Raw genomic sequence first — 13,277 nt, 5'->3', positions numbered from 1 at the left:
TTTTCTGAAAAGAAACCTAATGGGAGTAGTCCCTCAATAAAACACCTTTTATTAGATTGCCTTACCCAAGTATTTGGATAACGTTCTACAGGAATGCAGTTTAAGCTTCTTTTCACTGTTTGTATATAAAGTACTGCTTTTAAAATCCATTATTGTTGAATAATCACAAGTAATGAAAACGGGAGGTATTTTCAGATAATTTGCATTGTCAAGATATTAGTATGGGCAACAGGCCCGGGTAAGGATGGCTTTAATGCCTAGACAAGAAGTTCTTTATGCCTTGAAAAATTAAGTCAAGATGGTACGTATGACAAAGGAGGGGCTGTACTGTGCTAAGCTGAGGAAGTAGAAAACTTTCTTTTAATGTTTTCAAAAATAGGTCTTGCATCTGTGGAGGCCTACAACTATAAAACCAATGAGTGGTTTTTTGTGGCACCTATGAACACAAGAAGAAGCAGTGTTGGAGTTGGAGTTGTGGAGGGTAAGGACCACAAACTGCCACATCACCCACAGTAGTCTTATAAAGTGTGCCATCCTAGCCACAAACATTTTGTAAGACATAAAATTAAACTAGTTAAAACTGTCGGACTGCACTGGGTGTTCTGTAAACCACTCCCCACCTTGAGTGGCAGAAGGCTAAGCACAGCAGTGAATGAGACGTGCTTAGCTGTTAAGTTTTGAATATTCTGTTCCTTAGGAAGTTTCTCCTATGTTTTACCATCTGGCTTGACAGGTATCAGGATATTGTGTGGAGGGACAAAACCTAGACTGTCCAGTCTGCAACACATTGTAAATGCTAAACAGTGATTTTAGTGTGCATCACCCACAAAATCACTGAATGCTGTAAGTTTCAGGGGTATCAATCCCACTCACATTCCTTCATGGACAACCTTCTGGGGGCCAGTAATGGGTGGGACAATCAAAATGACTTTTACCTTTGCACAGTAGAGTACATTCTAGTCAGGCAAAAGTCAGAGGTTTCTGCTCCACCGCCCAATCCATCCAGACAAGCCATTGTCACAGTTCAAAGACACATTCTACCCAGGCAAAAGCATTTGAGGAAGGTCAGAGCAGGGGCAATGAGAAGTGTGATCTGGGAAGAGTCCCGAGGGCCAGCTAGAGAGAGGACTTGAGGCGGCATTCAGTGCCTGGGCCTAAGGTTCCCCAGTCTGCCCCAGACTAGATTTCCTGGTGCCTATTGATATGATGCATGATTCAAAATTTAATGAAGTAGTTTATGAGCAACTTTGGGTGTTGCACTAATGTGAAGAGAACCAAAAGGACTTTCTATTGCTCTTTCTTTGGCTGTGTGTCTCCATCTTGTGTGAAATATTTCCTCAAGTGGGAAGATGTGCAAGCTGCACCAGTGTCAGAAATACGGGAATATTTGCTCACCATGATGATTTTAACCCTCCCCCCAATTTCTGTATCCCAATCAAAGCCAAATATATTCTCTGCTAAATGGTTTTCCATATTTCACCAAGGGAGCTGGGCACTGCTTCCCTGTTTCCAAGATTTCTTGTTGAATCTTTAATGCAGTCAGCAAAAAAGTCCTTTCTCAACAGGAACACTTAAGTAGAGTTTGTAGGTTTGGAGCAGATAGGAGAGAATTAAATTTCCTCCCCGTTCTATAACAGGGCGAAAACTGGAACAACAACCTTCTGTAGTCAGAACTTCTCAATTAGCAAGAGCTTATTGATCTGAGCATTTGGTACTCTTGATAAAGATCAATTGAAACATACTTTGAACACAGATAGTTAATAAGCTTGTGGGCTTTCACAACAGAATTGTGTAATTTATGTGTTATAAATAATCAGAGATGAAACATTGTAAAATATTAATGTTGCCGCTCTGCATTCACTCTGTTCTAACTGTACCTAGTGCTGCATATTCATTTCTTCTAGGTAAACTCTATGCTGTTGGTGGTTACGATGGAGCATCACGTCAGTGCCTTAGTACTGTAGAGCAGTATAATCCAGCTACAAATGAGTGGGCATATGTGTCGGACATGAGTACTCGGCGTAGTGGTGCAGGTATTTTATTCTAAGATGTCTTTTTTTCTTCCTTTCTCATGTCTTTGTCACAGCTAAATCTCTGAATGGTCACTAAATTTGTTTCAAGAATCACACTTCCAGTGCTCTTGAAAATACTTCCATTTATGCTGTCCCTTTTGGGGTAGGAACTGTTAGGAATCCAGCCCAATATAGGTCTAAGGCTATTATAAATGTAAATGTAATGCCTTCAAGTCGATTCCGACTTATGGTGACCCTATGAACAGGGTTTTCATGAGGCTGAGAGGCAGTGACTGGCCCAAGGTCACCCATTGAGCTTCATGGCTATGTGGGGATTCTCCCAGGTTGTAGTCCAACAGCTTAACCACTACACCACACTGGCTCTCTCAGGATAAATACTGGTACTCCAGGATAAATACTGGTACTCCAAGAGAAAGTTGAGAAGAATGTTCAATAGCAAGTTAAAAATAAAATGTGCTCATTTCCCTATGCATCAGTCATGATGATAGAGAGCTGTTTCAGAGTAGTGACTATCCCACACCACCAGCTGAATGTGTGGTCAGTTCTATGTCCAGCTTGTGGCACAATTAACATATGAAGGATTATGATCTGAAGAGTATTAACATGAGTATTAACATGTCTGAAGGAGAAAGTTGCACAAACAGTATTTACAGCTACAGCCTGTGCAACTCCCTTTCAGATGTAATGACCCAGCAGTAACAACTGAACACAGAAGTGACCACACACTTTATTTATTAAATTATATCCCACCCATCCTCCCAAAGGGAGCCCCATTTGGCTTTGTGTGTGAGATTTTCATTTCCAAGACCACCTTTGTATAGCCCAGTTCCGTTATTAGCTTTGTTTTCAGAGATGCTTGTACTGAAACACATTACTAAAGCATATCCTCTAGTGAGGGAGGCACAACTTTTGTTTGTTGTCTGCCCCCAGTGGCCACCTAGAGGATACACCCCATCCCTTAATTGTTAGGCTAGTGATATGTTGTTCCCATGCTGTTCTCAAATTCTAGGCCTGTAATCTGTCAATAATGTTGTGTCCCAATGATAGTATATCTTTTTAAAGAATCCCAGTGTTAGGACACTTGTGTTCATCCCATGGGCAGCAATTCATAAGACAGGGCTGGGAGAGAATTTCTGTGTTGAATAAGTAGCTGAAATTTATGATGAAACAGCCGGGATTGACCGATGCTCTGCAGGTCTGATTGATACTGTGCTCTGTTTTTCAGGTGTTGGTGTGCTTAGTGGACAGTTGTATGCTACTGGAGGACATGATGGCCCTTTGGTGAGGAAAAGCGTAGAAGTGTATGATCCTGGAACAAATACATGGAAACAAGTGGCAGATATGAATATGTGCAGAAGAAATGCAGGTATTTATTTCATTGCCCCTCCCCCGGAACAAAAACATCATGTTCTTCACTCAAAGCAGTGTATAATAATACTGAAACAACATATCAATTTTAAAAAGGTGTATTCATCTCATCTTGCTGTTTTTAAGGAGCATTTAAAATCAAGTCTACCTACAGGAAGGTTTGAAGGTGCCTGTCAAAATAAACAAGAGTCTGTAGATGGCAAACAAGTGTCCATCTGTTTTATGCATCTGTATTTGTAGAGAGTAGCAAGGAATCTGGAATCTAGCATAGATAGAACATGACTTCCATGACATCTTTTTTTCTTCCTTTCTCGGTCTCATGTCTGCATAGAAAACATTTGGATATGTTATGGATTTTGTCATCAGAAAGCACAGAAGCCAAAGAACATTCATTCATCTTATAAGTCTTATGGTCAGACTTTGGTATCCTGCACTGCTCTTAATTCCCTAACCTTTGCTGCTCCTGCTGCCCATGCCTTGAATCTTGCCCATCTTTGTATATTCATTCATTCATTCATTCATTCATTGGCGATCACTTGTGGCCGAGTAAGATTGTCTTCCAGGGTAAGGTCTTTAACAATGGGTCTATAAGTGACTGTGGAGGCCAATTCTGGATCCACACAGCCTCCCACTTGCCTTCCGCTTAGCTCATTTGTCCCTTTCACCCTGTACTCGTGCTTCTTCATAGCACCTTTGATAATGGCCAACCTCCAATTGGGACGCTCATGGGCCACGGCTTCCCAGTTCTCGATGCTCATGTTACATTTTTTTAGATTCGCTTTAAGAACATCTTTAAACCTCTTTTGCTGTCCACCGATATTCCATTTTCCATCCTTAAGTTGGGAGTAAAGTAGCTGGTTTGGAAGACGGTGATCAGGCATTCGAACAACATGTCCTGTCCAGTGAAGTTGATGTTGGAGGATCATTGTTTCAACACTGGTGGTCTTTGCTTCTTCCAATACGCTAACATTAGTCCCCCTGTCTTCCCAAGTAATGTGCAGAATTTTCCGGAGGCAGCGTTGGTGGAATCTTTCAAGAAGTTGGGAGTGGCGTTTATAGATGGTCCATGTTTCACAGGCATACAGTAAGGTCGGTAGTACAATGGCTTTGTAAATAAGCATTTTGGTCTCCCTGAGAATATCCCGATCCTCAAACACTCTACGCTTCATTCGGAAGAATGCAGCACTCGCAGAGCTCAGACGATGCTGAATTTCAGCGTTGATGTCAGCTTTTACAGAGAGATGGCTGCCAAGGTAAGAAAAGTGATTGACATTTTCCAGCGTCGCATCATTAAGCTGGATTGATGGCGCTACAGAGGGATTGGTTCACACCTGCTGAGGAAGCACTTTGGTTTTTTTGATGTTAAGCGAGAGGCCAAGCTTTTCATATGCTTCTGCAAAGACATTTAGGATAGTTTGAAGATCTTCCTCTGAATGTGCGGAGACTACATTATTGTCGGCATATTGAAGTTCTATGACAGAGGTTGTGCTTTCAGCCTACTGAGGTTAAAAAGCTTTCCATCTGTTCGATATGTGATTTCCACACCAGTGGGAAGTTTCCCCTCAACAAGGTGTAGAATCATGGCAATGAAAATAGCAAATAAGGTCGGAGCAGTGATGCCTCCCTGTTTGACGCCTGATCCCACTTTGAATGGATCACGTTGATAGCCATTGTTATCCAAAATTGTCACCGTCATGTTGTCATGGAGGAGTCACAAAATATTCACAAATTTATCAGGGCATCCAATTTTCAGAAGGATGGTCCAGAGAGCAGTTCAATTTACAGTATCAAAGGCCTTAGTCAGATCAATAAATGCCATATACAGACGTCAGTTTTGCTCCCTGCATTTTTCTTGAAGCTGTCAAGAAGTGAAGATCATGTCCACTGTCCCCCTGGAAGGGCGGAAACCATTTTTGGATTCAGGGAGGATGTCTTCTGAGATAGGTAGGAGGCGATTTGTGAGGATCCTTGCAAGGATTTTGCCTGCAGTAGCTAGAAGAAAGATGTCTCGGTAGTTCCCACAATCTGTTCTATCACCCTTCTTGAAAAGAGTGATAATTATGGCATCCCTAAAGTCTTCTGGGATCTCCTCCCTCATCCAGATTTTTTCGAGCTTATGAAGTTGTTGTGTAAGTTCAGGCCCACCTTCTTTAAAGACTTTAGCAGGAATCCCATCAGGTCCACTAGCTTTGTTATTCTTCATTTGATTAATGGCTTTACTGACTTCATCCAAATTAGGGGATACTGCAAGCTCATCTCTAATTTGTTGCTGCGGGATTTGCGAGAAGATCTCATCAGCCACAATAGAGTTACGATTAAGGAGGTCATGGTAATGTTCTTTCCAACGCAGTGCAATAGACTCTTTGTCCTTTAGAAGTTTGATACCATCTCCTGAACGTAAGGGATTTGTACTAAAATTTGTTGGTCGGCATTAAAAAAGCCCTGTGCATCATGAGCATCTGCAAAATGCTGGATTTCTTGAGCTTTCTTTATCCACCAGGCATTCTTAAGTTCTCTAGTTCTTCTTTGGACCTCAGCCTTTGCACTAGCATAGATTTTTTTCTTAGCAGCACAGTTAATGTCTTTTTGCCATATCTGGAAGGCTTTCCTTTTCTTGTCAATGATACGTTCAATCTCACTATCATTCTCATCAAACCAGTCCTGATTTTTCTTAGTTTGGTATCCAATAGATTGTTCACATGCTGCAATAATGGAAGTCTTCACTTTAATCTAGTGTTCCTCAACGTTTTCAGGGAGTTCCGTAGGAGTTTCTTGAGAGTTGTTTGAAAGCAAGCTCGCTTAATAGGAACTTGAAGGGCATGGAAGTTCATTTTATGCCTTGGTTTTCTTCCTTGGAGCCTACGTTGAGGAACAATATTAATGGCCATAGTGGATCGAATTAATCGGTGATCTGTCCAGCAGTCATCGGCACTCGTCATGGCCCTGGTGAGGAGTACATCACGACGATCTCTGGCACGGTCAATTATGTAATCCAGGAGATGCCATTGCTTCGACTGAGGGTGCTTCCATGATGTTTTAAATTTATCTTTCTGGTGAAAGAGTGTGTTTGTAATAACAAGATTATGCTCTGCACATTTAGTCAGAAGTAGAATGCCATTCAGGTTGCTATTGCCAACTCCTTCTTTCCCAATGGTTTCTGGCCATAAATCAAAATCACACCCAACTCTTGCATTAAAATCGCCCAGGAGGATAGTTTTATCCTCCTTAGGTATCTCTGATAAGATGGTGTCCAGCTGGGTATAAAAATTTCCCTTGATGTCTTCATCAACATCTAATGTTGGTGCATAAGCACTTAGAATAGTTGCCTGCTGGTTTTTGGCGAGTTTTAATTGGGGAGTTGAGAGTTGTTCATTAATGCCAGTAGGAACTTCTGACAAGAGCTTCACAAGATCATTTTTAATAGCAAAGCCTACTCCATGTATTCATCATTCTTGTTCAGGCAGTCCTTTCCAGAAGAAGGTGTAACCTCCTTTTTCTTCCTTCAATTGTCCCTATCCTGCTCTTCAAGTTCCTTGGAGTGCTGCTATGTCAATATTAAAACATCTCAACTCCCTCGCGATGATGGCAGTCCTGCTTTCAGGACGTTCATTATCTGTATTGTCCAGCAATGTCCGTATATTCCATGTTCCAAAGTTCATTTGTCTTTTGCGACCGCTAAGTGGTGACCCCACTGGACGTGGTGATTCAGTCAGGGAGAGAGAAGAGGCAGACTATGTTTAGGGCACCTTTTCGAGTCCCCTCCCCATACGGGGTGAGCAGAGTGGATCCTGAATAGGACCGCTCAGTCATGGATATAGCTGCCAAACTACTCAGCTGCCACTGTCTTTGAGGCAGGATGACTGAGTCTGTATCCACCACCCATGTGCTGGTCCATGAGTAGGGGCTTCCGGATTTCACAGTCCTGCCCCTGTTGCCATTCGCTGATCGCCATGGGACTTTTGGTTTGGTTTGGTTGGAAGATGCCTGTGTGTGAATTTGTTTTATGTGGGGAGATCAGTGCACGATGATCAACACACAATCTTGACAGAAAAAGGCTTTGATCCAATGGCATGGATACCACGATGATTGGAAGTCTTTTATCTACTGCAGCCTTCATCCGCCTTCACAGCTGTTGTAACATACACATTGTTATCCTCTGCCCGTTCTGCCGTTGAGGACTTTCTTGGATCGTTATTTGTCTGGTTCCTCTCCCTTGACCTTACCGCCATGGGTGACCCTACTGGGAGCACATGACTCCTGACGGCATCGCTCACAGGGTTCATTGGTACACTCAAGCCCACTCACAACTGCAAGGTGACAATCCAGCGAGAGAGTTTGTATATTAGTTTCACAGTGAATGAAAAAAAATTGAACCAAATAGGGCCATTTAGGTTTATATTTCATTTGCCACAAAACAAATGCTAACAATAGCGGGGGGTTGTTATCCATTCATCAGTCACTAGGAGCCTTGTACCAGCCATTGCTTGGGATTCCTCAGAAACCAAAAAAATCAGTGCAGTTCTGAAATCAGTGGTTAAAATCACTGCAGTTTCGAAAGGTTCAGTCTACTACTTTGATTCAGTATGGCACCTGATTGTATCCAAGCACAGACAAAAAATGCTTCTTGATCTCAAGAACTATTATGCAAAAATTGGTTATGATATCTTGAAAGATGTCCAAATTCACAGTGAATAAACTTTCCAAAATATATAATAGATTCAGGGATGGGGATGGGCTTTTCTCCATCAGTCCTCTTGGTGCTACCTCCAGATGGCCATAATTTTATTTCCCCAAAATGCCCAGGATACTTCATCTTGGAGTGTTCTGGGGCAGGTAAAATGGTAACTGGCTATAGGCAGGTGGCAGCAAAAAACCAAAAGCCCACTAAAACCAGTCACAAATGTGAGTAATGAAGCAAATGTGATTTCAGTGAATGAATTATGAAATGAAGTTCTTTATAACAAAAATGAATAAAATAATGAACAACTTTTATTTTTTTGCACATCTTTAAATTCTGTAGAAATGCCCCCATCTTGCCTTAAGATCAGCTTGTGAAAATGATGGTATATATTTACAAATATTATAATGAGAACACACAGTTTAAGTGTCCTTAGTGCATACTTTGTTTTGGGCAGCCTGAACCAGCCTGAATGCTAGAGTTTTTCCGGTGTGAATGCCAGAGTCTTGTAGACTTAAATCATTTCTTTCCTTCATAGGTGTGTGTTCAGTGAATGGGCTTCTTTATGTGGTTGGAGGAGATGATGGCTCTTGCAATTTGGCATCTGTGGAATACTATAATCCTGTCACTGATAAATGGACATTATTACCAACCAACATGAGCACTGGAAGGAGTTATGCAGGTAAGCAGTACATTGAATCAGGTGGGAACAGAATGATGGGCTGGTTGATTCCTTGTTTCCCAAATCTCTGGTGTGATTCTTGGCAGGGTTGCCAGCTCTTTTTCCTGATAGAAACTCTGAGTGAAATTTCACTCCTAAAAGGAACCTGGTACTTTGACAAGCTGCTCATTGACAGGTAGAAATCCAACAGATGCAGTTTCCCCATTACTGTTGATCATGTGGCAAAAGATACATCTGTTCAAATTCTGCCTGCTGTGTAGCTACTGCAGTAACCCAAGTCTTGGAAACTTGAGTGTTCTGTAATTCCCCAGTGCAAGTGAAAGGTTATCCCAAAACTTATTTGGATTAAATTTATTAAATGCATGTGCACTCTGTTCCTTTGTAGGTGTAGCTGTGATCCATAAACCATTGTGACACACGTTCAAGTAACTACAGAGACAAGAAATAATGTGCATTTATCTTGGTGGGTTTTGGAAGACACTGATATCTGACTTGTACCTGCCACACTAATACTGCACTCCTAGCATGGCAAGTATATGCTAAGACCATCAACCTTTGCTCAGCAATGGGCAGTACAGCAATGTGAAGGCTTTGCTATGAACATGTACCAGAAATAAGATGTTGCTTGTTTTTCTTTGTGCAATCAGCTGTTTTATGTACAGCCAAGACTGAGTTTGAACTGAATTTCTCAAGAGAAAGGAAATGTATTTCTGTGGAATGTGACTGGGAGAAATGGTATCTTTGAGTACTTCACTGCTGAAGTTACATATATGCCTATGTTCTAGAAAGCATTCCCTATTATCACACATTAGATAAATCTACTGAGACTGGAATTTTTGAAATACCCAACAAAAGAACCTGGCCTGAAAATAGGCCTGAAGGAAATAGATTGAGAACTCTGTTGTATGTACATATACCGGTTGACTACTGTAAATATGGTACTTAGGGCATTGGAGGTATACCTTGTATGACTTTCATCCTAGTCACAGAACTGCATTTATCAAATCTATTTTGTATATGGGATTGGATGAGCCAAGCAGTGTCTTTCTCTGAGGTGAAAGCATACATTAACTACCCAAAGACTAGTGATCGCACTAAATGTAATGCTCTGGAAGGGTTTATTGCTATTTCAAAATGAATTCTGATCAAGGTTGATGCTTAAAGGGATGTGTGTATGAAGAGTCATAATATTGTGTCTCTTGACTGTTGCCAACAATTCACAAAACCCAAATTGTACTGGCACCTGTTTTTTCAAGGGTGTTTAGATACCTTGGAAAAGTACTTTAAAATCATAAACTAAGGTTGTCATCAAATTTCAGGAAAAAAGTGGAATTCAGTAGTGGATTTGGGATTCCAGCCAGTTTCTGAGAATTGCATCTGGCTCAGTGACATGGAGGATGTCCATACATGGATTATGCTGTCATGAGCAAGGGCTGATTGCCCTGGGCAAGCCTATCTGAGCAAATGGGACTGGAAAAACAAACTGGATGGCCAGACATCTGAACAATAATCCGGTAAACCCTAATGAAGTTTAGATTAGAACTGACTGGCTTCACCCATCCCTATATACCTCTCTTGCATTTGGCCAAATACCACAAGTTGCCCAAGATTTAAAAACCTTTAAGTGTCTTAATGCTTCCACCATATGGTTGTTTAAGGCTGCAATCCTATGCACAATTACCTGGGAGTAAGCCCTATTGAACTCAGTGGAGCTTACTTCTGAGAAGGCATGTGTAGGATTGCACTGTAATTCTTCTAGCTGTTTTACTTAACAGCTGCCCTTTCAAGCGTTCTCCATGTTTTCATTATATCTGTGTAATGAAGTTACTTGAATTTTTAAGTATTTATTCTAAAAAGGAAAGTACTTTTTGAAAATAAGGAAAGCCAGGTCCAACTAAAAGGCTTGACTAGTATAGAAAAATCTCCTGCCGCCTTTCATCTTTAATACCATCATCATCGAACATCATTTTGTTCCTAGAAAGTTTGCATTCCAGCTTCCAGCTCTTCTGGCATATTTAATGCTAACGAAAACTTCCATAAAAAAATGAACAGGAAAATATTTCCCTCCTTCCCCCCCCCCAACCCCTTAGTGTGCATTTTACAAGTGGTGTGTGCATGTTCTTCAAAGTAAGCACTTAACTTATTTCTGATGTAGATAGCTTTTTTTGTCACTTGCCAAATATCAAGGGTGAAACAGAATGTATAACTGAACTTTCTTTGAACTAGTGTCAATAAGGTAAGGCTGGATTATTTTTGACAAGGGTTAGATTGTCATTAGATTTTTTAAAAATCCTTGGAATCTCAGTGTTATGTACCTTTTATCATAGCTTGGAAAAGTTACTTTTTTGAACTACAACTCCCATCAGCCCAATCCGGTGGCCATGTTGGCTGGGGCTGATGGGAGTTGTAGTTCCAAAAAAGTAACTTTTCCAAGCTCTGCCTTTTATACTCTGGCACAGATACTATAGAACAAAATACACCTGAAGAATGCACACACAGAAATCGTAACTGCTCTTTAAAACACCTGTGAGTAGGAGCCTGATCATTGCTTGCTCAACACTTGAGTTTTTTAAAAGGGAAACATGACAGTTTCTACATATTTCTCATTTAAATTTTCCTACAGTGTAGCTGGCAACTAATGAATTGCTTCTAAGGGTGGGATGGGAAATTTCTTTTCAGGACTATTTATGCATTCTTTCTGTATGGAGGACACTGGTCTGCTACAATACAGCCTCTGGTCTCGCTGTACAGATTCAAGGCTGCGACTCCAATGCCTTTAACCATTTAATACTGCTCTCGTGTAGACAATCACTGTTCCACTGTTAGGAGTGTTTGGGAGTGCTGTGGTGGTTTTCCATGGGATAGCAGCATTCTCTAGCGATGGAATCCTGTACCCACTTAACTGGGAGTAAGCTCCATTGAATTCAGTGGGACTTGCTTCTGAGTAGACATGTATAGGATTGCATTGTTACTCTTGCAGTAGCAAATGTACAGTATTCAACAGGTGGAAGATTCTTCCAGCAACCTCCATGTGGAGAAATACAATGTGTAGACCACTTGAGGCCATTTAAATACAATGAGAATTTGGCCTCTCATATCAGTTGAGGGATGAATTAAACGCTAAGAGGACATCCTGATCTCATCTGAGGAATCAAATGTTTGTCAGACATAGATGCACATATATTGAACGTGAATGAACGTTTTTGGTCCATTCACCACCAAAGCTATATGCTAGTCATTTCATTGACAGATGGTTCATCTTTGAGCTAGCCTAATCTATGCTCAAAAATGCATCTAAAATAGCACCTATATTTTCATATAACATCTGGAAAAGTTACAAAAAACACACAATATACTAGGTGTTCATAAACAGTTAGAGCCATAAATGGCTTTGGTCTCAGCCGCTTAACACTAGCAAATGGTATATGTCAATCCTGTGTGTAAATTTGCAACACTAATGCAAGTCAAGTGACCTCATTTTTCAGCTATGCAATATTATTGCTACACAACAAACCAGCTGCAATAGCCCCTTTAAAGCGCTTTTGAAATATCTTACATTGTGTGTGCATTTTTAATATTTGTACTGTGCCGATTCTGATAATCTGAGCCAGATCCTTTCAAAGTCTGCCTTTTTATAGGGCTTGAAAATATAGCTTTAGAGCTTGCAAATTTTAATGCAGCTATTTTTGTAAGATAATTCTGAAGAGTTCTTGGATCTCCTTTGATTTTGGTGGCATTATGATTAGTGTCTAATCCTTACACCATGGGTCTAGTTCACATCAGCCATTTGTGAATGGCGGTTTGTATATTTTTGCATGAAAAAAGAGGGAAAATCCTTTGGTTTCTGTTCATTTTATGAAAATGACACTTCTGGACTCTTTGTTAATTAATAGTGGACTGTTACCTCCATGATTAGTAACACCATACATTGCTGGATTTATAAGGAAACGTTTGAATTTATTTTTGAAACATTGAGTAGTATTTGGGTTCGTGCAGTGTTTGGGCTGAACAAACTACACAAAGTATTTGTGTACTATATACTGCTGCATTCCTCTGTCTCTTTTGCTCTCGTAGCTGAACAAAAGGAGTTCTGAAGCTATCTGTTAATGACAAAATCAGAATAATGGAAATAGATTTGGTTGTCCTCTAAACACTTTACAATTTCCATAGGTACATTGCTCAGAAATGTCTAAAATTCACAATCTGTTTCTGCAAATTCTCTTGGATGAAATTGCTGGGCAATCTCTTCTCCAAAAGCTGGCTTGCATGCTTGTGATAAGATGAGAAGATCCCTTCTATAAGTCTGAGGTATAAACCCCAAATCTAGACATGCCCATGTGCCACTTGTGCTCACAAAATACTTTCCAGGCATTCTTTCCCAATGGCTCCCATCACAGAACACCCAAATATACTTTTAAATGGTTTAAAAATAATTTGGCATGACATCAAAGGGGAACTGTTACTATACTGGTATTTTCCCCATCTTTCTCATTAAAATTGCTTATAGCATATCTTC

The 13,277-nt window shown here is 40.6% G+C and overlaps 1 protein-coding gene across 4 annotated transcripts in view; it reads left to right on the top strand.

The window, feature by feature from the left end:
• KLHL3 (kelch like family member 3) overlaps positions 1-11,156 on the top strand; it is a 67,092-nt gene extending 55,936 nt beyond the window's left edge. For 2 of the 4 annotated variants that reach the window (XM_061617208.1, XM_061617207.1), the window contains 5 exons: positions 380-481; positions 1,905-2,033; positions 3,259-3,399; positions 8,618-8,761; positions 9,147-11,156. In XM_061617208.1, the coding sequence (XP_061473192.1) occupies positions 380-481; positions 1,905-2,033; positions 3,259-3,399; positions 8,618-8,761; positions 9,147-9,175 (545 nt within the window). In that variant the 3' untranslated portion in view covers positions 9,176-11,156. The remainder of the gene's footprint in view (positions 1-379; positions 482-1,904; positions 2,034-3,258; positions 3,400-8,617; positions 8,762-9,146) is intronic. The other 2 variants (XM_061617205.1, XM_061617206.1) reach the window with 1 other exon arrangement.
• The last annotated feature ends 2,121 nt before the right edge of the window (positions 11,157-13,277 follow it).

The sequence above is a fragment of the Rhineura floridana genome, chromosome 3 (assembly GCF_030035675.1).
Source record: "Rhineura floridana isolate rRhiFlo1 chromosome 3, rRhiFlo1.hap2, whole genome shotgun sequence".
Classification (NCBI taxonomy): Eukaryota; Metazoa; Chordata; class Lepidosauria; order Squamata; family Rhineuridae; genus Rhineura; species Rhineura floridana.
Note: the sequence above shows the minus strand (reverse complement) of the source record. Positions and strands in the feature narration are given on the sequence as shown.